Raw genomic sequence first — 22,019 nt, 5'->3', positions numbered from 1 at the left:
CTGTACCATGGACAGTTCTAACTGTTGCTTCTTGACCTGCATACAAATTTCTTAGGAGGCAGGTCAGGTGGTCTGGTATTCTCATCTCTTTCAGAATTTTCCACAGTTTGTTGTGATCCACACAAAAGCTTTGGTGTAGTCAATAAAGCAGAAGTAGATGTTTTTCTGGAACTCTCTTGCTTTTTTGATGATCCAACAGATGTTGGCAATTTGATCTCTGGTTCCTCTGCCTTTTCTTTCTTTCTTTTTTTTTTTCCTCTGCCTTTTCTAAATCCAGCTTGAACATCTGGAAGTTCACAGTCCACGTACTGTTGAAGCCTGGCTTGGAGAATTTTGAGCATTACTTTGCTAGCCTGTGAGATGAATGCAATTGTCCGGTAGTTTGAGCATTCTTTGGCATTGCCTTTCTTTGGGATTGGAAATGAAAACAGATATTTTCCAGTCCTGTGGCCACTGTTGAGTTTTCCAAATTTGCAGGCATGTTGAGTGCAGCACTTTCACAGCATCATCTTTTAGGATTTGAAATAGCTCAACTGGAATTCTATTACCTCCACTAGCTTTGTTCATAGTGATGTTTCCTAAGGCCCATTTGACTTTGCATTCCAGGATGTCTGCCTCTAGGTGAGTGATCACACCATCGTGGTTATCTGGGTCATGAAGATCTTTTTTGTATATTTCTTCTGCGTATTCTTGCCACCTCTTCTTAAAATCTTCTGCTTCTGTTAGGTCCCTACCATTTCTGTCCTTTATTGAGCCCATCTTTGCATGAAATGTTCCCTGGTATCTCATTTTCTTGAAGAGATCTCTAGTCTTTTCCATTCTATTATTTTCCTATTTCTTTGCACTGATCACTGAGGAAGGCTTTCTTATCTCTCCTTGCTATTTTTTGGAACTCTGCACTCAAATGGGTATTTCTTTCCTTTTCTTCTTTGCCTTTAGCTTCTCCTCCTTTCTCAGCTATTTGTAAGACCTCCTCAGACAACCATTTTGCCTTTTTGCATTTCTTTTTCTTGGGGATGGTCTTGATCACTGCCTCTGTACAATGTCACGAACCTCCATCCATAGTTCTTCAGGCACTCTATCAGATCTAATCCCTTGAATCTATTTGTCACTTTCACTGTATAATCATAAGGGACTTGATTTAGGTCATACCTGAATGGTCTAGTGGTTTTCCCTACTTTCTTTTATTTAAGTCTGAATTTGGCAATAAGGAGTTCATGATCTGAGCCACAGTCAGCTCAGATATATTAAGATATAAAGTATGAAGTATTAAGACACAAAATCACCAAACTGCTTCCAAGTGACTTAACCACACCACTCAAGGAAGCTCAATGAACACCAAGCACAAGAAACATAACCAAAACTATATCAAGACACATCATGATCAAATTGCTCAAAAGTAGAGATAGAGACAATCTTAAGACATACACACACACACACACACAGATGACATACATATTAAATTCAGAGGAAAAATCTGACAGCGGATTTCTTGGCAGAAACAATGCAAGAGAAGAAAGTAGTGGAGTGTGTTTAAAGCACATTGGAAAAGACAGTCAACCTGAAAGTTTATATCCAGTGAAAATATCTTTCAAAAATGAAGGTGAAACAAAGACATACAAAAGCTGAAAAAATTCACTATCAGCAGCCCCACACTATGAGAAATGTTAAATGAAGTCTTCTAGGCAGAAGGGAATAGTATGGATTGACAAAAAGTATGAAGAGCACTGTAGAAGGTAACCACACAGGCAAATATATAATTTTTTCCTAATTAAATCTCTTTAGAAGATAATCGAAAGTTTAAACAAAAATAACAATGTATAAGTAAAAAGTATGACAACAATAGGTAGAGGGCTTCCCAGGTGGCGCTAGTGGTAAAGAATCCACCTGCCAATGCAGGAGACACAGGGAGGTGGGTTTGATCCCTAGGTTGGGAAGATCCCCCTAGGGTAGGAAATGGCATCCCACTCCAGTATTCTTGCCTGGAAAATTCCATGGACAGAGAAGCCTGGTGGGCTACAGTCCATGAGGCCACAAAGAGTCAGACATGAGTGAGTAACTGAGCATGACAACCATAGAATAAGGACCGGAGGGAAGAAACAGAAGTATACTGTGTCAGGTACATATGCCACATGAAGTGATCTAACTTAAGGGAGACCGTGATCAGTTAGAGATGTATTCTATAAACCCTAAAGTAACCACTAAAGTCAGCAGTTATAGCGAATAAGCCAACAAAGGAGGTTAAATGAAATCATAAAAAATACACAAGCCAAGAAGGCAGAAAAGAAAAAGCAAATTAGAGAATAAAGAATTGATGTGACCAAAAAAAAAAAAAAGGCAGATATCAAGATGACAGGCTTAAACCTAACCATACAAAAATCACATTATATGTAAACGCTCTAAACATCCTAATTAGAGAGCACAGATTATCAGACTGGATAAAAAAAAGCAAGATTCATATATATGCTGCCTATAAGAAACACACTTTTACTATAAAGCAGTGAAGAAATTTTTCCCTCATTCCCAGAAAACAATAAATATCAAGTCTTTTGGGGTAAAGAGAATTAAAAAAACCCTCCTAAAGCTTATTGTTAAAGTGTTCTCAGCTCTGAATCATCTCTCACTTAACTCTTCTAAAGGCTCTGTCTTACTCTTTTCTCTAAAGCACCAACCAGATAGAAAAAAGAAAAACAGACAGAATCAAGGAATGGGAGCGGGCAAGCTGATTCCAGCAGACACTAATGGAGCACATGTGAAATGCACAGAGGCTGATCTGCTTTTCTGTATGGCAGGAAGCCTTAAAAAACTTCCACAGATCTCAACACCTTCTAGACCCATGTCTGATACTCTTCCCCTTCCTATCCCTCCAGTCCTTTATTCCAGGCTGTGAAGGTGACTCCGGCATTGCTACAAGGGGAGAATCCTGCCTATTTCAGAATGGAGTTTTGTCCCAGAAGATCCAGTTAGAATCCATGTCCTGCTCAGCTCTTTCCTCTCCTCCATCCTTAACATTAAATCAATCACCAAATTCAGTTGGCTCTGTCTCCTAAATATGTTTTGAATCTTTTCTTGGTTCCAGTCCTCAATCAGCTTTTATTTGATTACTGCATTAGCTCCCTAGATGCATTCCCTGCCTCCATTCTGGCTTTCTGCCAATCTAGCCATCATATTTCCTGTTTAAAAATCCTCCAAGTCTCCCTACTGTCCAAGAAAATAAGACAAAGTCCAAGCTCCTTACGATAACATATTTTATAATCTGACTCCACCCTATGTTTCCAACTTTAGCTCCTATCTCTCTCAGGTGTAAACCCTATGCTCCAGCCACAGTAAATTATTCAGAGGTTCTGGAACATGGTCATTGATCTGCCATGATTTCTTGCATGCTCTTTCCTTTCACTGAATACCCTTCCTCCTTTTCTCTGACTGACTGATGGGTTCAAGACTTTTAAAACCAGCTCATAAGCTTTTTTAAATTAAAAAACTTGTTATGAAGCTCTCCTTGAATATCTAATATGTGTTTGACACTGCCAGACACCAAGGATAAAAAATGAATAATTAAGATGTTGACCAATTTCTTAAGAAGATCATTTTTCTTATGTAGCATATGTAACAGGAAGTACAAGCAACTAAATTACAAGACCATCACGGTAGACTGTTACCCAAATGGCGTCCTATGAACCATGCCTCCTGGTGTGCATGCCCTTGTGCAGCTTCTCCTACTTGGGATTAGACACATCACTTGCTTTGGCTAATGAAATGTGAGCTAACATGATTCAAGCACAGTCTTGATAAGCAGTTGTCCAGTGGGGGCTTGTCTTTTTAAATCTGTCTCGGAAGCCAGCAGTCATTTTGCAAGGATACTCAAGACCATCCTGGAGGATAAGACACCACATGAAGCAAAAAGGACACATGGAAAGGATCTGAAGCACCGCAGCTAAATATAGCTGCATGAGTGACCCCAATTAACACCAAGAAGAGCAGAGGGGCCCAGTCAGTCAACCCATAGAATCATGTGAATTGATGGACGCACAAGTTCCGATGGAGCAAAGAGCAGGAAGTGATCCTCTTTGTACAGCCTGGAAAGAGAAAGAAGGAACCAGGGAAGATTTCACAGGGGAAGTGATTCCTGAGCTGTGTGTTGAAGGATGATCAGGAATTTTGCAGAGCAGGGGAAAAGGTATTAATGGTTGAGAAGATAACAAAGGCAGAGATGCATGAAACAAAAAGGCACGTTCAGGGGATGATAAGTTCTACTCTGGTGGTGAGAGAAGCATGAAAGGGAAGACACGGACAGTGAGACTGAGGGGGCAGAGGCAGGGATGAGGCCAATGGGGCCTTATCTGAAAGAAACGCTGAGGACCTTGGCCTTTACTTTGAAAGCAGTGAGAAGCCACTGAAAGATTTTAATTATGGAACTGACATGGTCGGATCTGTAATTTTAAAAAGTAACTCTGATTGGTATAAAAAATAAATTGAAGGAGAAAAAGATCTGAATGCAAGGAGGGATAGTCAAGGCAGGAATGGAAAGGAGATGGATTGTAGACATCTGAGAGGTAGACTGGTCAGGATTCAGTGAGTAATTGCAAGTGTTTTACTCATACAAACTGGGGTTACTTTTTCAAGTGTCTATGTGTCCCTTGGAACACACTCCTCTAGGACAGGGGAATCCCTATTGTTCCCCCAGTTCCTGGCATAGAAAGAGTTCTCAGTGAACATTTGTTCATTAAATGAAGATGTTTTGCGGGTACGTTTGGAAAAATATTTGTCAAACAAGGTATCTTTTCTTTACGACAAAAACATTTTTAATCCAAGTCATTTCAATCCATTTGTAACATAACTATTGCTTCATACAGAGCTCTGGCTGATTATGTCTTATGAAAACTTCGGATTTTAATTTGTGAATGCAGGCTGTTTTCAGTGAGCAGCATAGAGGATATCATGAATTTCTAAAGATGTAGGTAATCTTGCCACTAAGCTAGTAAATTATCAGTTCAGTTCAGTCGCTCAGTCGTGTCTGACTCTTTGTGACCCCATGAATCGCAGCTCGCCAGGCCTCCCTGTCCATCACCAACTCCCGGAGTTTACTCAAACCCATGTAAAGTATAGACCTGGGCAAAAAGAAACCTGTCAATATTCATGCATCTAGTACCTTATTTTCTTCCTAATATCAGGTCGGGCTGGCCAAAAAAATTCATTCAGTTTTAGGTATACATAAAAGACACATTTTCAATATTCACCAAGAATTGTACTGAACAACATATTCACTAACCAAACTTTCTGGCCAACCCCAATACATGTTAAGAGGCATCAAATAAAAACAGTCTGACCCTGGGTGTATTTTAAATAAATCAAAACCAACAAAGAACAATTCTTATAAACAAAATAAAATCCCAGATCTTACCTCCAGTGTTTTATCCAACTTAGCAGCTAGCTTTCCAATTTCATATAAGAGCTGAGGGCCAATGGGAATCTCAGCTATGGGTCTTCCTGGGAGGTAAGTCAGCAGCCTCACCAAGTAGCTTTTGACTTCGGAGCCGCTATCTAGATGGATGGAAGGATATATTCTGTCAACTATTCTTGGGGAAAAAAAAAGATTAGAGGCTATTCTGCCTTTGCAATTATTATAGCAAGGAATAATACAGAACAAGAGAAAAAAATAAAAACGTGTTAACACAGGACAAGTCAGCAGGATTCTATGAGGCAGGACTGAATGGATCAAGCCAGCAAGGAGAACAGATAGACTTGAGAACACTGGGGCCAGCCATTTACACCCTAACATGACTGTAGCCCCAAGTCTGCTGGCCTTAACTCTAAACGTAAATTATCTACTCTGACAAATGAATGCTTAAAATACATTTTTAATAAATTGGCAGTGGGTGAAGTTGTGATAAATAAATAACTGTTTCAGAATCACAGACTTCTTTAGGGACAAACTACCACTTGGAAAATTTTATTAGACACGTCTTGCTCCTGCTGCTGCCAAGTCACTTCAGTCGTGTCTGACTCTGTGCGACCCCATAGACGGCAGCCCACCAGGTTCCCCCATCCCTGGGATTCTCCAGGCAAGAGTACTGGAGTGGGCTGCCATTGGCTTCTCCATAGATACATCTTAGCACTTAGAATTGAAAGGGACCAACTTCCACAGACGAGAGCTCGTAGCCTTTAAGAATTTAAGTCACATACACCATAATTACAGAGCTGGGCTCTCAAATTCTGATTCTGTGTGCTTTCTACTATATCACAGCACCAAAGTACACAGCTGATCTGATAAATAAAACTATTTATTTTTCTAATTAAAAATAAAAGTTCCCCTAGTTTTCACACATCCTCTTAGTTACTCATCCATCAGACCCTTTGCAGGCAGAAGAGTTACACCAGATCCCAGCCCTAACCACAGCCCCCGTTTCCACTTTGGTGATGCTGTAGCTTCTCCCAACTGCTGAACAAAATAACCATCTTAACTCTTGGAACGACATACCTGTTCTTGATATTTCTACTTGAAGCCAAAATGCAGTAATGTACATGGACAGGTGATGACCGGTGGCGGTCTCTTACCTACAGACACGAGAGAGGTTATGTTGTCTCCTTTAGTACGACACACAGAGGCTGTTGGAAATCCAGCTGCTCTCAGAAACATGATGATATGACTCTGTACTTCAATCAGGTCTGGAGTTTTGCTAGATTCAGTGTTGCTTATTTTGAGGACACATTCATTTGGGCCATCTGTAGTGACTCTGGTTCTTGCAATGCATACATGAAAGTTTTGGTCATCATAGCTAGGAAGTGGCTGGATCGTGGAAACTTTTAACCCAAATACTGATTCCACTAATGCAGAGGCTTGTACCTCACTGAAAGAGGGCTTGGTAAGAGCCTTTGATTGCTGACCATCTCCACTTGACATTATTTCTAAGGAAAAAAACAAACAAACTGGAAAGGGAACTTATATTGAATATACTTATTTAAAAGAGTTTTCTTAAGACAGATCAATAATGTTTCCTAATACTGATTTGGTACTTCTTGATTGTGAATTTTCACTCATAAAGTTAAAAAAATCAAATGAATAAATGAGATTTAAAAAGTAGATTAAAAACATAGTCCAGCCTCATCCCTGCATATTTATGCAATAACTTTGTTCTTTAATTTCCAAGAGGCATGGTAGGCTAGCTGGTCCTGATGTGATCTACCTTATGTCTATTTCTCTAAGATTCCAGGCTTTCTATTAAAAGATAAAGAGGGTCATTTTAATTTGCTGTTTTTGTTACTTATTATCTAGTGTTTGAGGATCCATATTTTAACATACCATAGATGGGTAAATATATCTATTTTGATTACAAATAGCCCTAAATTACAAATAGCTTAAATCACTGTGACTTCTGGATATTCTGGAAGGAAAACTCAATCCTAAAACAAGTTTTCACAAGCTCGAAACCATAATGTAAAAAAAAATATATATCCTTTAAATGTAAAATTAGGTAGTCAAGGGTGACATTTGGTAAGGGCAGGCAACAGCTCAAGGACAAGAAACTTGAACTGGTTAGGGCTTTATCAGACATCTAATCTCACTATAATAAATCAATGAAATTGATTAACAGAATATTTATATTAATAAGCTACTACATGTTACAGAAAACATGCAGAATTGTACCATTCTATATTCAGTATCCCACTTAATTTTCAGTACAAACTGGGAAGTAAATTTTCTCATACCTATTTACAGATTAGAAACCCAAAACTTAAGAGAAATTGAGTAACTTGCCCCAGCTTGCACAGGTAGTAAACTGTAAAGCTCAAATTCAAATCAGATTTGTCTGAGTCCACTGTTCATGCCTTTTCTCTTATAGCGACTGTGGTTTATTAAAATAATTTATTCTTCATATTTCTTTGTATAAACGTGAGAATTTCCATTTTTGAATTTTAAAACCTAAAAAAAAACACACAGATAAAAAAGTAGTAACTAAAAGTCCTTGTACCATAAATAATGTCTAAACTCACCTCACAAGCAAAATGTATGTTTCCAGGCACAGAATGCACACTGGGAAAGCACCTTGGTATCAAGGGTTTCTCCACCTCTTCCAGCAATATCAACTTTATTTAAAGGAGGAATGTAGGTCCTAGGAGGTTAAGTGTCTTGCCCAAAGTTATATATAAAGTTACAGTGAGAACTCAGCACTCGACTCTCAATTCTTAAGTATGTCCTTTGGGTTTAACCCTTTATTACCATCACTTTGGGTTTAAAATGTAAATTCAAACAGTGATCTTACTTTTCTGTGTTACAAGTATCATCATCTAGCTTATTGCGCATACTTCAAAGGGTGGGCTGATGCGCAAAGCATTCCCAAGAAGCACTGTGGGAGATAGGAAATGCAATTAGAGGGCTCTGAAGTTAGCTCACTGTCACAGATATCCTAAGCAATGAAAAGCTTAAAAGGGGCTCAAAACAAGTTACAAGGCAGTAACTGATAAACTAATAGAATGCCAAAGAAAACACTGAATTAAGTATAAACCTGATGAAGTGACTGAGTTTGCCTTAAATTGTGAAGAATAAATTTTCTGGGACTTCCCTGGTGGTCCAGTGGTTAAGAATCTGTCTTGCAATGCAGGGGACGTGGGTTCTATCCCTGGTGGGGGATCTATTAATAAGATCCTATGTGCTATGGAGCAACAAAACCCATGCACCATAACTAGTGAGCCCACACGTCAGAGCCCATGCATTACAACAAAGATAAAGACCCAAGGCAGCCAAATTAATAAATACTGAATTTATTTTTCTACTGCTAAGCAGAACAGGGGCTTAAAAATTAAGATTGCTTACAGAAAGTAAAGGCACATCTGAGTTTATGACCTATGAAATTAATATCTGCCAAAACTATGATAGAAATCAGAGGAGAGAGAAATTACTACAGCCTAATGATATTCTTGAGAAGATGGATTTGAATTGAGCTATAAATATGAATTGGATAAACAGGATGGAGGAGACTGTTTTCTTCCCCTTGATAATGCCACTCTCTGCTACACATATTTTGCATATTTCCTGAGTTTGTGTGTGTGTGTGTGTGTGTGTGTGTGTGGTGTGTGTGTGTGTGTGTGTGTGTGTGTGTGTGTGTATACTCACCATATATATATATGGCAGTGGTGGTTTAGTCACTGTGTCATGTCCAATTCTTCAACCCCATGGACTGTAGCCCACCAGGCTCCTCTGTCCATGGAATTTCTCAGGCAAGAATACTGGAGTGAGTTGCCATTTCCTTCTCCAGGGAATCTTCCCAACCCAGGGATCAAACCTGGGTCTCCTACATTGTAGGCGGACTCTTCACCCACTGAGCTACCAGGAAAGCTACCATATATAATATATATGGAAGGCAATGTTAGGCTTCTGAATACCCTTTAGGAACCAAATATTTAAGATCCTTGCAATTTCACTTCCCCCTTTTCCCAAAATAGTTTTATTCCAATCTTTCCTTCATACTAAACTGTAAATAATTAACAACATCTTGGGGATGGGTTGCATTTTGGGCTACATGTGATTTCTGCTCAAAGGATGTAGTGTTATATAAAAAGAATCTCATGAACAGTTAGTGCCTGTTGATAGAAATCAGCACAGCTGTTGCTTCTGGCAAGAAGGTGGCATGAGGGAACTTTCTGGGAGGAAAATGTTCTATATCTTGACTAGGCTTTGGTTACATGGGTGTAAACATTTGTCAAAACTTAGCTTAAAACTTAAGTCAGCATAAGATCTGAGAATCTCACTGAATGTAAATTTTACTTTTAAAAAAAAAGAAAAGCTTTGTGAGAGACTGGCTAGGACAGGTGGTAGGGGTGGGGTCTTAGGACTTTCTTTCATGCGTTAGAGCTCCCCAAATCAGACCGTATGCCTGTTAATGTCTAATCACTTCAGATCTATGACAGCCAAAGTCCAACTTAGTCCAGTGAGGGAAAGGGGATAAAATTCAGGGAGGTACACTAGGACTGTCCTATATGACCCCCTCTCTGATTTAGCCTGATGACTCGTGATAAGATTATAACCCCCAAACACCAGTCTCCTTCCCATCCCTCGTTCCCTGACCCTCTTAACCTAAGTGATTTCTCCTGCCTTTAAACTTGCATAGCCCCTGTGCCACTGGTAGATTTCCACCACCTGTTATAGTTATTGCATTCTTGCCAATCACTCCCCATATCTACTTTCTGACTAGGGCATATGCTTTCAGAAGCAAATTAAGTAATTCGGATTTTGTTTACTAAAGACACTGTGACAAAGCCTGAATGGAGTTTAAAACAATTTCTGCACCTGAAACTTCTGGGAACCAGTATGTCTGGTCACACTGCATACGGGTTTAAGGCTTTACATGGGATTTTAACATTCTTTCTGGAGATTTATAAACAGGTGTCAGGACCATATTCAGAATGTAATATGAACTAAAGCTTTACATTCAAGACAAAATCCCAGAGTAATTTTTCAACTCCTAAAGCTTTAAAGATATCAGGATAATTTTGAATTGAATATGAATTAGAAATCCTTACAGTTGGAAGGACACTTAGAAGCAATTAGTGAAGGCCAATATGCTTTCCAGTCTAGAAAATATCCCTGTAACATTCTTGAATGGGGTTTGTTAACCCTTTACTTAAAGCACCCTGTTTTCTACAGCAAAGTTGGCAGCTCTAGCCATCAAAGACAGCCTGGTGTAACAAAAAGTTGTGTTGGCTAAGTGCATTTTATCACATTAAAAAAATAGAATAAAATAGTTTCTATGCTGGGAGAGATAAGACATTTTATTTTATACATAACCTCTGAAACTTTGCACTATTCACATCTCCTCTAAAAGGGAGTTGGACTAGATTATCCCTAAAAATTCCTTCTAGTGCTAACATTCTGTTTCTAAAGTTCTTTCTTTTTGAGCTTAAAGTTAGTTTGGTTTTTTTTTTTTTAGTTCCAAATATGGAACTAATGGCACAGATCAAGTCAGCACTTGTGCACCACCTGGGAAGCCCAAGTAAGTAAATACGGAGAAAGAAATGTGTTGATCAGAGATGGCTGTCTTAACCAAATGCCTTTTGTATGGGTGGAGGGGGTGAGGAAGGGAACTCAAATCCTATAGGTAGTTGCACTTATTTCCTGCCAACAGTGTTTTACTTGGCTTCTGAGAAAGTGCTCAGGAAGCAAATGTTTTCCAACTCCAGGGCTTATGCCAGAATCTCAAAACCTTTGTCCTACAACCTGGGGGACTGGACCTTAAACTCTGCACTTTGTGTAAGGTATACCGGATGAGAAACAGAAATCATTCCTGATTCTTTCTTCTTCCTCACTCTCAAAGTTTTACAAAGTCTTAAATTCTACCTTAGCGAGTCTTCCAAATCTGCCCTTCTTGTCCTGTAATTCCTTCTGCTGTGTCCTTCCAAGGTTGGAGAGCAAGGATTATATCCAGTAAATCTCCGTATCCCCAGCCCAGATTCTAGCCTAGATTCTTATTAACTATCAAGAGGAATTAATGACAGAAGGGTTACTTTCATTCCACAGGCTCATGAGGGCAGTTTACCCTCAAAGGGTTTCAGGAAACAGAAAGATAGGGGACTAGAATCTGTAGTTTTTCAAAGACAACAGCAGTGGGTGCCCTGAGTGTTTTCCTTCTGGGTGAGAAGGAACAGGTGGTAGGAGAGCGGCTGCAAAAGGGTTGCTGACCCAAGAGATAGGAAAATAAGGGACGAAGAGGGCACATTAGTCGGGTTCAGAGTGTTATGCTAGTGAAGTCCAGTGGAGCTCAAGAAATTGTTCCCACTAGACCCCTAGCCGGGAGTGCCAGGCACCGCACAGGTTGGACCAGATGGCTTCTCAGGTGCCACACCCAAATTCTGGGATCTCAGCCCAACCTTCTTGGTTGTAGGTGCGATCCAGCGAGGAAGGTGACTTGCGCATCACCTGAACAGAGTCTGAGGTGGATTAGGGGCTGGAGGCGCTGGAGGGGCCGGAGGCTCACGACTCCTGGCCCCAGATTCGCAGCGAGCCTACTTGCTCTCCGGGCCGCCCCCTCCAGAGGGTCCTGGGGTTCGTCTCTGCTTTCCCCACCCGGCTCACCCGCAACGACCCGAGGTCCTGACGTGGATCCAGCTCTCGAGCAGCCGGGGACTGCGGCCGCGGTCCTGTGCTCCCGCTGGGAAGTCGCGCCCAACTTGTCGCGTCTGGGTCCGCCCCTCCTCCGAGCGCGTGAGTCCTGACTTCTGATTGGCTCCTCGAGACTCCCCCGCCGCCAATAAGCGAAGACACTTGGAAGGCGAGGCTCCGCCAGGCAGATCGGGGCTATTCCCGCCCAGTCCCCGGACTGCAGAAGAGGCTGCGAATAGCGAAATTCAGAGATCAGGCTTTGGATGGATCTGCAATCCCGTCCCGCCTTCTCTCAGCGATCGCCCCAGTCAGAAGGCGGTTATCTCCCTACAGAACCGGACTTCTTCTTTCTGATTGGCTCTTTGAGATTCCGCCCCGCCCCTTGGTGGATAACCATTTAGGAGGCTTTCAGCTCTTGAGTGGCATCTTGCAGTTCCTCCCAATCCATGAAGCTGTGGAGGCTTCGTGGCCTGCTTCACTCGGGATTCTCTGGCTTGGGTAGAATTCGCGTCCTCTTTTTTCTTCCTTCCCTCCCTCCTGTTGGAAACACGTATGCCAGAGGCTTCGCAAGCGTGGCCGAGATGGCCTCGAGCCCCTCCAGTCCCCTAGAACTGCAAGAGGACTGAGGACTTGGGAGTTTGGCCTGGCAGCGTTCTGCACAGGACCTAGCTCTCCCGGGATGCAGTCAGTAATGTTAGAACGTAAAATTGTCTAAGTTATAGGATAGATCCACACGTTCCTTGTACTGATGGGGAAACTTAAGTCAAGAGGGCACAGAGCCTCAGCCAGACCTAGTCACCCAACTTCGAGTTTAAGCTCTTGTACGGAGAGTTTTCTACTCTCGAGCCATTAAATTCAATATAATAGATGTAAAGGAAGCGTGAAGGCCCCTCTAACAGATCCCCTCGAGGGGCTGTGATGACCACAGTTCAGGTCTGGTGTGATAAGTGATTCATTTACACTGGGAAGATGAACTGGTAATGGGGTCAGAATCCTGAATTGGGAGTGGATTCTCTCTCTGCAAGGAAGCGCAGAAACCACATGATCATCAGAAGGCTGCCTCCGGATGAAAGTGTTAGCCACTCAATTGTGTCGGACTCTTTGCGACCCCACGGACTGTAGCCCACCAGGCTCCTCTGTCCATAGAATTCTCCAGGCAAGAATACTGGAGTGGGCTGCCATTCCCTTCTCCAAGGATCTTCCCAAACCTGGGGTTGAAGCCAGGTCTCCGCATTGCAGGCAGATTCTTTTCTGTTTCAAGCCACCAGAGAAGCCCACCTTGGGAATCCATTAACAGCCAGGTTAGTTGCCTGATCTTAATTGTCAAGGGCATCAAGCTTGATGCCCTTAGGCATCAAGGGTAGCCAGTTTCATATATGTCTGCAGCCAAGGAGAACCTCTCTGATAGTACAGAGCACTCTTTCTATTGGAGGAGAATTCTAGACATCACTCATTACTGCAACTCGGTCATGCACATCTCACTCTCTCACTATGCCTACCCCCCACCCCTGTCAGAATATAGCACAGTGGGCATATTTAGTCACCTGGATTGATCAATGTTTCCCAAACTTCTGTCAACCACATATTGAGGGATCTCCTCTTTTCTGCCTTCAGATATGATTATCTGCTTCAGTTCTAATTTCCAAGTACCGGGGCTTTTTTAAGCCCCAGGGTGGAATTCTTATGTCGCTTTCCTTTAGGATGTTAAAGATTTGATTTCGAGTATCTGTAGCCAGAATCTGACTTCTATTGGTCCACTCAGGCATCTGGGCATCTCTTTCCTCAGGCAGGTCCTGAATTCTGTCCACCCTCTCACTATTCCACCTCTATTAGTCCAGTTTTTTTTTTTAAACTTTTAATTAAAGGATAATTGCTTTACAATATTGGCTTGATTTCTGCCTTACATCAGTATGAATTAGCCATAGGTGTACCTATTGTCCCCTCCCTGTTGAAACTTCCTCCACCCTTTCCCACCCCTCTAGGTTGTTACAGAGCCCCTCTCCAGTCATCCCACCCTCTCCTTCCTCCCATGTCTTTCTCTAGGTCTGCATCTGCATTGCTGCCCTGCAAATAGGTCCATCAGTACTGTCTTTCTAGATTCCATATACATGGGTTAATAGGCAATATTTTTCTCTTTCTGACTTACTTCACTCTGTATTAATAGGCTCTAGGTTCATTCACCTCATCAGACCTGACTCAAATGCGTTCCTTTTTATGGCTGAGCAGTATCCCATTATATATATGTACCACAGCTTCTTTGTCTGTTCAACTGTCGATGGTCATCTAGGTTGCTTCCATATCCTAGCTGTTGTAAATAGTGCTGCAATGTTTGTTGTTTCTACTTTTCTTGGGATTAAGAGATGGGAATGAAGATCAAATCTGGAAGGTATGGTGAGACTTGAAGAGACAGGACTGCTAGCTAGATCCACAATTACTTCCTCTGGCAAGCATCTTTCCACTCACTGCACCTTTTTAATTTTCTTAAATTTTATTATTTTTTTTACTGCACCTTTTTTAGAAATACGTTTTGTCACTTGCCTTTTTCACTTTAAACAAGATTTCCTTGTCTTTAAGAATAATATTCTTACACGTAAGTCTTTTGTCCTTTATGAGCCTTTTAGATACACTGCTTAGTCATACTACTGGGTATGAGAGAATGAGCATTTCTAAGGCTCTTAATACATGTTTTTTTCCAATAATGCCAAAACTGGATACCATGATAATGAATAAAGCTCCAATCTGATAGACAAGAAATGTCATTATCACTGTAGTATTAACAATTTTTTTCCTGTTCCACCCAGCCACTAGGACACTTAGGTAGTGGCTTTCAAAAAATTCAGTGAAAAAAATTGGAGTGAAACAAAATTTAAAATGTGCAGGGTGAAATTATAGATATGATTTTATATTACAAGATATCCTATAAAACATAATAGCCCACTAGTTTTATGATACAACTATATACCTACATTGTTAAAATGCTAAAAATCTAGTGCCATCACATGAACACAAAATTCACAGACAAAACAACGGTCAGTATACAAGCAAGTTTTGTGGGGATTACATACACATCTGCTCCTGCAATAAATGTTCCATTTTTGAAGTATACAAAACACAAGCTTTATAATCTATTTTGGAAAATTTATGAGCCAAACTCACATCAAATCAAAACAAGCTGAAGCTAAATTATTTTATAATGAAAACAAAAACTGGCATCAAGTGGAAACCATAAATTAACAAAGCACAACACTGGTGTTGCACTAGGCTTCCTTGAACTCTGGGTATTCAAACTACACCACGTGCCTGTCTCTGTACTGAGAACACAAATTTCTTAGGATACTGGAGTCCTTATAAAGCTCCTAATAATGTACCAATTTTAATTTACAAACATCAAACTTTAACAAACTTTACTCATGTAGGTTGCTATTGAGGAAAAGGGCAGATATTTTTAGATCTGTGGGCAACTGACCATATTTACAAAATATTCATCGTAGAGACTCATGGTCCTGGCTCCCTGCTCCAGCTGACTTGTGGGTGCTTCATCAGTGCTGATGAATAGCCAGTGGAAGGAGGAAGTGACACCATCACCTAGTTCTAAAGCATGGAGGCTCATGCAAACATAGAACTTCCATCCTGCATCTATCAAGAAAAGGCCCTTTCCTCCAGTAATACGCAACTTTGTAGCATGAGAGGAATTCAGTTCTAAATGTTCACTTTAACATAAATTACCATTAAAAATAGATCTATAGTATGAAGGTTATGTTCAAAGCAATTTGTGGAGGGTCTAACTTATTCATTAAATCTGTATTTTATATATAGTTGTACTAAAGCGCTTTAAGGGGCATAGACAAATGAGAACTAGAATCAGTAGGTATGAGCTACAAGCAGGCGAGTTCAACTTGAAATAAAATTTAACCATCAAAACTCAGTCAGTGGGCTACCAAGTGCAGTAGACAGTCTCCCATCTCTTGAATATTCAAGAAAGGACTGTCCAGTTAGATGGTATTTGTACAAAGGATCCTGCTTTGGGTGAGATGTCTTTTCAACTCTAAAATGTGATTCTATGAATCTAACTGAATCAGCTTCAACTTAATTGTTTCCTCAAGGCTATCCCTATTGCAAACTTTATCTTGGCTTTCATTCTCATTTAGCAGTCATATTGGGAATAACTAATGTCTGAACAGCTAGATAACATGTTTGAAGAGAAATGTCTGGATGGCATCTTATTTCTTCTTAAGTTACAGTATTTTACTTTCAATCACCACAAAGTATTTTATAACAAGAGTCAAATATGTGATAATACAATTTTCTTTATTAAAAATAATTTACAGCATCAGTAACATATACACAATTGTCATCAACTGAACTTTGCCTCCAATATATTTCTATACAATACTTAACATTACTGAACTTAAAACTGTTATACTGTTTTGTTGGCTTTAAATAATAGACAATGATTTATAGTTGCTTAAGTGAGATATATGGTTTCATAATGACATACTATGTGTAAAATTGATAAACATCGGTACTATCACACTTCAGGGGAAAAGTCACTACCGAAGACTAAGTCCACCTCCTTCCCCGCTCTTTTAGTATTCCAAATCAAACTAAGATAGGGTCAACATCCAGTATCTTAGCACTTCCTCCTAAACCTAAAGGCAAAAGAACTGTGTCTTTTAATTGAACTAAGAAAAATGTCAGTCAAATAATTTCTCCTCATCCTGTCACTTAACACTGAGAAGGTGAATGCACACAACACTGTTTCCCTATGTGTAAACCACTAGAATTTGATTTAGGTCTTAGCTGTGCTTTTTGTCCTTCAGTACCAATGAAGTGTGACTCCCAGTGAAAACTCAGCACTTTGTTAGAGGGATTCTAATACAGCTCACTCAAATGTGTCAGCCTGGAGACACAACAGAAAATAACAGCTGCATCTCGGCAACTTTTTAGGTATACTAATGGCAGTTCAGTGACTCGATGACATTTTCATCAACTAGCAAACCCAAAGGCATGAAATATTGCAATGGTATGTAGCATAATGTTTCTTAAAATATGACAAAAATGCTCCGGTTGATAATGACTTTTGAAATTGTACTGTTTACAGCGCTAATTTGCTTCTTTCATGGGCCTATCGTATTTCTTCCCACAATATTTGTGTATTTTTTTTTAAAACACAAAATTATCTAGACATAGTCAATAAAGGAGATATGAAAAAACAATAAAAACCAACAGGTGCCACAGTTTTGCAAACACAATTTGGCTGGAGGAAGAATTACAGGTGCACTCAGGGTCATATATCCACGACTCTCTTCCCCAATTGATAGCCATTGCTTATCAAGTTTTTTGGTTCACTGTATATAAACAAGAGATTTTAAGAGAACCTTGATTTTGTTCCTGAAATACAAGATCTGCTTGTACTTTTACTGGACTAGGTAGACTGGAAATGTAAATGCTTAATTTATAGCTGGCTATCTTCATCATCTCTTCATTTTCTGGATCTGCTGTTTATGGTGATGCCCAGGCCTCTGACCATAGGCTACAAATTGTATTACAGTATGGCTTAGAAATAATACAGATGTTTTCCCCACATACAATCTGGATTATCATTTTCTCAAAAGCCTATAACTGATATTTTAACATTCAACTTGTAAATTCTCCAACCTTAATTCATGTTTTCATGTAAATTAAAAACACATGCACTGACAAATACACAGCATAATAAAATATCAAGAACACAATATGACTTGAAAGTACCAAAGAAAATACTTATAAAAATTTTAAATAAAAGGGAAATCATTTTGCCAAACTCTAGTCCATCTAATTGTCTAAACACACAGAATATTTTTGAAAGATTGTATGACTGATTATGTGCAAAGTTCTCAGTGGTCTTTACCCACTGGTTTGGTAGTTTCAGCATTTTAGCTTAAAACAATTTATTCTGTGCAATGTAAGCTAATTCTGAATTGCAGTAACTTAACTAGGTCATATGATGATCTCTATGTGGGGGGGGGGGGGAAGTCACTACAATTAACCTTCTGCCTGCTAACTTGAACTTCTTAATTTTTTAAAAAAGGTATAGGACTTTTGGAATTAATCATCCAACCTTTTCTTAAAGTCACCAAACTTTTTGTTAGCAGAACATTTGATGTGGTAAACAAACATGCATATAGAGAAAATATGGTATTCAGATAGCAATAATTTAAGTGTTTTATCCTAACGGTCAGCAAAAGCATATATAATTAATAGTATCATGCATCCCAGGTGAAATAATGATTCAAAATGACAGGAAATTGATTTATATAATTAAAAAGAAACCAACATTTAAAAAATGTTTAGGGTTGAGCAACCATATAATTTAGGGTGGAAAATTTAAAAATCTAGAGGAAATCATGTTAGTGTTTAATGATTAAATAAAGTTCTCCTTAGCAACTGTAAATGAGTGTGGAATTTTGGTTAATGATACCTAAAATATTAGGTTATAGAAGTTACAGTATCACATAAAGTGAGCAAAGTAATCTAATCCAATTAATATAATGCCATCTGAGACTTGCCAGGGTCTCAGGAGCAAATTACTGAGAAAATAAGGGCTGCATATGTGGTACATATTTTCACTGCTAATACATGGTGCTACACAATCAACTGTATTCTGTAACAGTCCACCTTCAGATGTGGAGGAAAGCTCGGCTGGATTGGACAGAATGATTGTGTCTGGGGCAAGTTCTATCCTTTGACTGAGACAGGATAACCCTGGCTTATATTACAGACTAAGAATGCCACTATGTCCAGCTCAATTCTGGAAAGGAATGAACATATCTGAAAGTCCATTTATAAATCAGATTTCACCTTCCACAATTTTAGAATTAATCTGGCTTCTTAAATTTCAATCCGCTACTCTTAAACCAACAAACAGTAGTATACAGTTTTATAGGTGCAAAACTAAACAAGAGACTTCAGGAAGGTTATTCATATAAGAATCTTCAACACAAGTTCAAATTCTGCTTTTATTTACAAAATGGTCTGATAAAATAGTCCCCCTTACTTATAGGCCTCTTCCACAACACACTTCACACATTGATTTTAGCAATGTTAATAGCACCATTCGTATATTATTTAAAATCGAGATTTCATTTCAGTCACTACGTTGATTCACAATCATTTACATCCATGGATGAGATAAGTGGGCATACTGGGACTATCTGCAGCTCCATGGGAAGGATTCCTGGGTCCAGCACAAAAGGCTTTGTTTGCAGTCACCAGTTATGAAAGGTATCCATGGTGAGTAGATACTATGAGAATTTTCGTGCCACAAAGTTTAATAATCCTCCATGTTTGTACAATGTTATCTCCACATCATTTTCAAATGAAGCAATCACGCTGAATACTTTTCCAGTGCTTGTCTTTAAACAAACAAAAACATCTCACATGAGTGGTAAAATCTTGTAATGTTACTTAGTGGTTAAGACCATTTGTCTTCATATTCAATGACTATACTTATCACATATTCTGTCTGAGAAACATTTCTCTTGCTTGAGAAACAACTAAGATACCTAATTATAGGCTTCACAGCTAAGTAGAAAAATATTTTCATCCCTAATTCTAAAGAACAAGTACTGTTATCACTTAAAAGTATTAAATCATTCAGATTTTGACTTACTAGTTAGGGATGTTATACTCATTACTCATGTTCATTTTGTTAAAAATCAAATATTCATTGCATATAATCTGCTACTCGTTTTCCTTTTTTCTTAGTTGTAAAGTTGTAAAGTCTGTGTTACTCTAACCATGAACACTCAACTCGGGCTTCTAACTAAGTGGTGTACATGCCTGGCCTAAAAATTACAGTAGCACAGAGAGCTGTTAATGAGGAAAAGGAAGTTGAAACATGTAACTGGAAGTTCATGTTTTCTTTTTTCTGGACTAAGTATACATGTTCTACTTTTCCTCAGAGACCAACTATGTTAACACCGGTTTAATTACAAACAAAATAAAGCCTTTTCAAACTACAATTTGTTTACTAGCTGACATTAGTATATAATTTACATAAAATGTTTATTACTCAGTTTACAACCATCTAGTTAAATATATAGTACTGTACATGATCATATATTTGAGAAATTTAGGTATACCTTTATATTTAATATAACTCCAGGAGACAGTTCTTCAGGAAATGTTAAAGAAAATGTTTCTCTGCCAGAGAGGCCCAAGGAATCTGCACTTTCTCCTGGAAGGAACTGAAGTGGAGCTATGCCAATTCCAATCAAATGATCTTTGTGAATTTTTTCATAACTTTCAGCCAAAACAGCTTTCACACCCTGTAACAAACATGCATTTTATTTCCTTCATTCATCTCTGAAAATTGCTTTACTAGACAATTTTAAAGGGGAAAAAACTCTACTTTTGTCTTTTCTGTAAAAACTTCAAACCCATTACCCCATATAAAGGTCAATGTTATATCAAAGTATTTAAAGAAACCTTTTACAGATTATTTTCCTGTATCTCTAAGTAGCTCCTTAAATCCTTCTAACTGTTCTCTATAACCGGAGGCAGTTGCTTGAAACTCAAAAAGGGCTCAAGAAGATTTCTGTTTAATTATGGTAGATCTAACACATGTGTTTATCAACACTCCCTCTTAAACTGCCACTAAAATAAGGGAATAAAGAAGTATAAGCCCACAGCAACAAAGAGAACAGGATGTGCAAATTCTGTAAATATTTAGAAAACAGAGATAGGTGACTAACTTAGCAGAGAATGTTGAAACTACAGACTGACTAACTGAAATTAGAGTGATACCCAATCGAAGATTTGAGTCACTCTGCAACAAAGAACCTAGAAAGGACTCGAGACTCAGAGGCGTAAGGTTCTCAGAATACTGGGATACTAGTGAGAAGTCTATAAAAAGAAGTAAGATCTCCAGCTCAGTCCCCACTCAGAAAGAGTGGAGGCTATTCTTTGGAGAAAATAAGCTGAAGACTTGTGTTTCTCTACTTTTTCCCATTATTATCCTCCTAAGGAGCCTTTTTTTTTTTTTTTTTAAAAGACATTTCCCTTCTAAACACTTCTAAACACTTCCCTTCTAAATCTTTCTCCTAATTGCCCACCTCCCAAAATTTAACGTCACAAAGATACTGTGTATCTGTTTATGTATATATATGTGTGTGTGTACTTTACACATACAAAGAGTAAGATTTTGTTTCACCCCTTGAGAGTGCATCACCCTGTAGAGGAGGGATACTCTTGACTAAGGAGGAACACCAGGCTCGCAGGAAGGCCAGGTGAGAATATTATCAGACATGGGGCAGGAGTAAGTCTGTTTCTTCAGTGGGTCTCCTTCCATGAAGAAACTGCATGGCCTCAAGAGAAAATATTTACAGATACTGATATACAGGGCTCTCTCAATGAAAAAGGTATCTTACTATTAGTAAGGCCGACTAACAAAACCCAGGCCACAATCCCAGCTTGTAATCATTTTTTTAAACATCTAACTGAATAGATAGCCAAGGATCAACAACTATATGAGGAAAGTCTGAAATATTTTTTAAAAAAAGGGGGGGAGGCTATAAAACTTCAGAAAGAGAACTTATAAATAATTAATATTCATGATACAGGAGATACCTCCTTTTTTGATAGTGGTTTTTTGTTGTTCTTTTCTTTTTTTTTACAAATTGAAGTTTTGTGGCAACTCTATGTCAATCAAGTCTACATTTTTCCAAGAGCATCTGCTCACTTCATGTCTTTGTCACGTTTTGATAATTCTTGTAATATTACAAATATTTTCATTATTATTTTATTTGTTGTAGTGATCTGTGACAAGTGATCTTTGATGCTACCATACGACTTGCTGAAGGTTCAGATGATGGTCAGCAGTTTTTATCATTAAAGTATTTTTAAATTAAATGTACAATTAATTTTTAATTACATGTACAATTTT

At 38.9% G+C, this 22,019-nt stretch overlaps 2 protein-coding genes across 7 annotated transcripts in view; both read right to left on the bottom strand.

Moving 5' to 3' along the window:
• The window catches only part of HYKK (hydroxylysine kinase), a 28,487-nt gene extending 16,174 nt beyond the window's left edge, over positions 1-12,313 (bottom strand). The window contains exons 1-4 of one of the 6 annotated variants that reach the window (XR_006344460.1): positions 12,068-12,313; positions 7,708-7,921; positions 6,556-6,906; positions 5,402-5,541 (exon numbers count right to left, since the gene is read on the bottom strand). Coding sequence is in view for 5 of the 6 variants with exons in the window: in XM_043922251.1 (XP_043778186.1) it covers positions 5,402-5,541; positions 6,556-6,901 (486 nt within the window). In the remaining variant the exon portion in view is untranslated. Of the gene's footprint in view, positions 1-5,401; positions 5,542-6,555; positions 6,928-7,707; positions 7,922-9,112; positions 9,133-12,067 lie in introns of those variants that run through there. The other 5 variants (XM_043922251.1, XM_043922248.1, XM_043922249.1 and 2 more) reach the window with 5 other exon arrangements.
• A 4,070-nt stretch (positions 12,314-16,383) lies between these two features.
• IREB2 (iron responsive element binding protein 2) overlaps positions 16,384-22,019 on the bottom strand; it is a 49,326-nt gene continuing 43,690 nt past the window's right edge. Inside the window, exons 21-22 of the mRNA XM_043921680.1 lie at positions 20,218-20,403; positions 16,384-19,488 (exon numbers count right to left, since the gene is read on the bottom strand). Coding sequence (XP_043777615.1) covers positions 19,378-19,488; positions 20,218-20,403 — 297 coding nt within the window. The 3' untranslated portion in view covers positions 16,384-19,377. The remainder of the gene's footprint in view (positions 19,489-20,217; positions 20,404-22,019) is intronic.

Source organism: Cervus elaphus, chromosome 13 (genome assembly GCF_910594005.1).
Source record: "Cervus elaphus chromosome 13, mCerEla1.1, whole genome shotgun sequence".
Lineage (NCBI taxonomy): Eukaryota > Metazoa > Chordata > Mammalia > Artiodactyla > Cervidae > Cervus > Cervus elaphus.
Note: the sequence above shows the minus strand (reverse complement) of the source record. Positions and strands in the feature narration are given on the sequence as shown.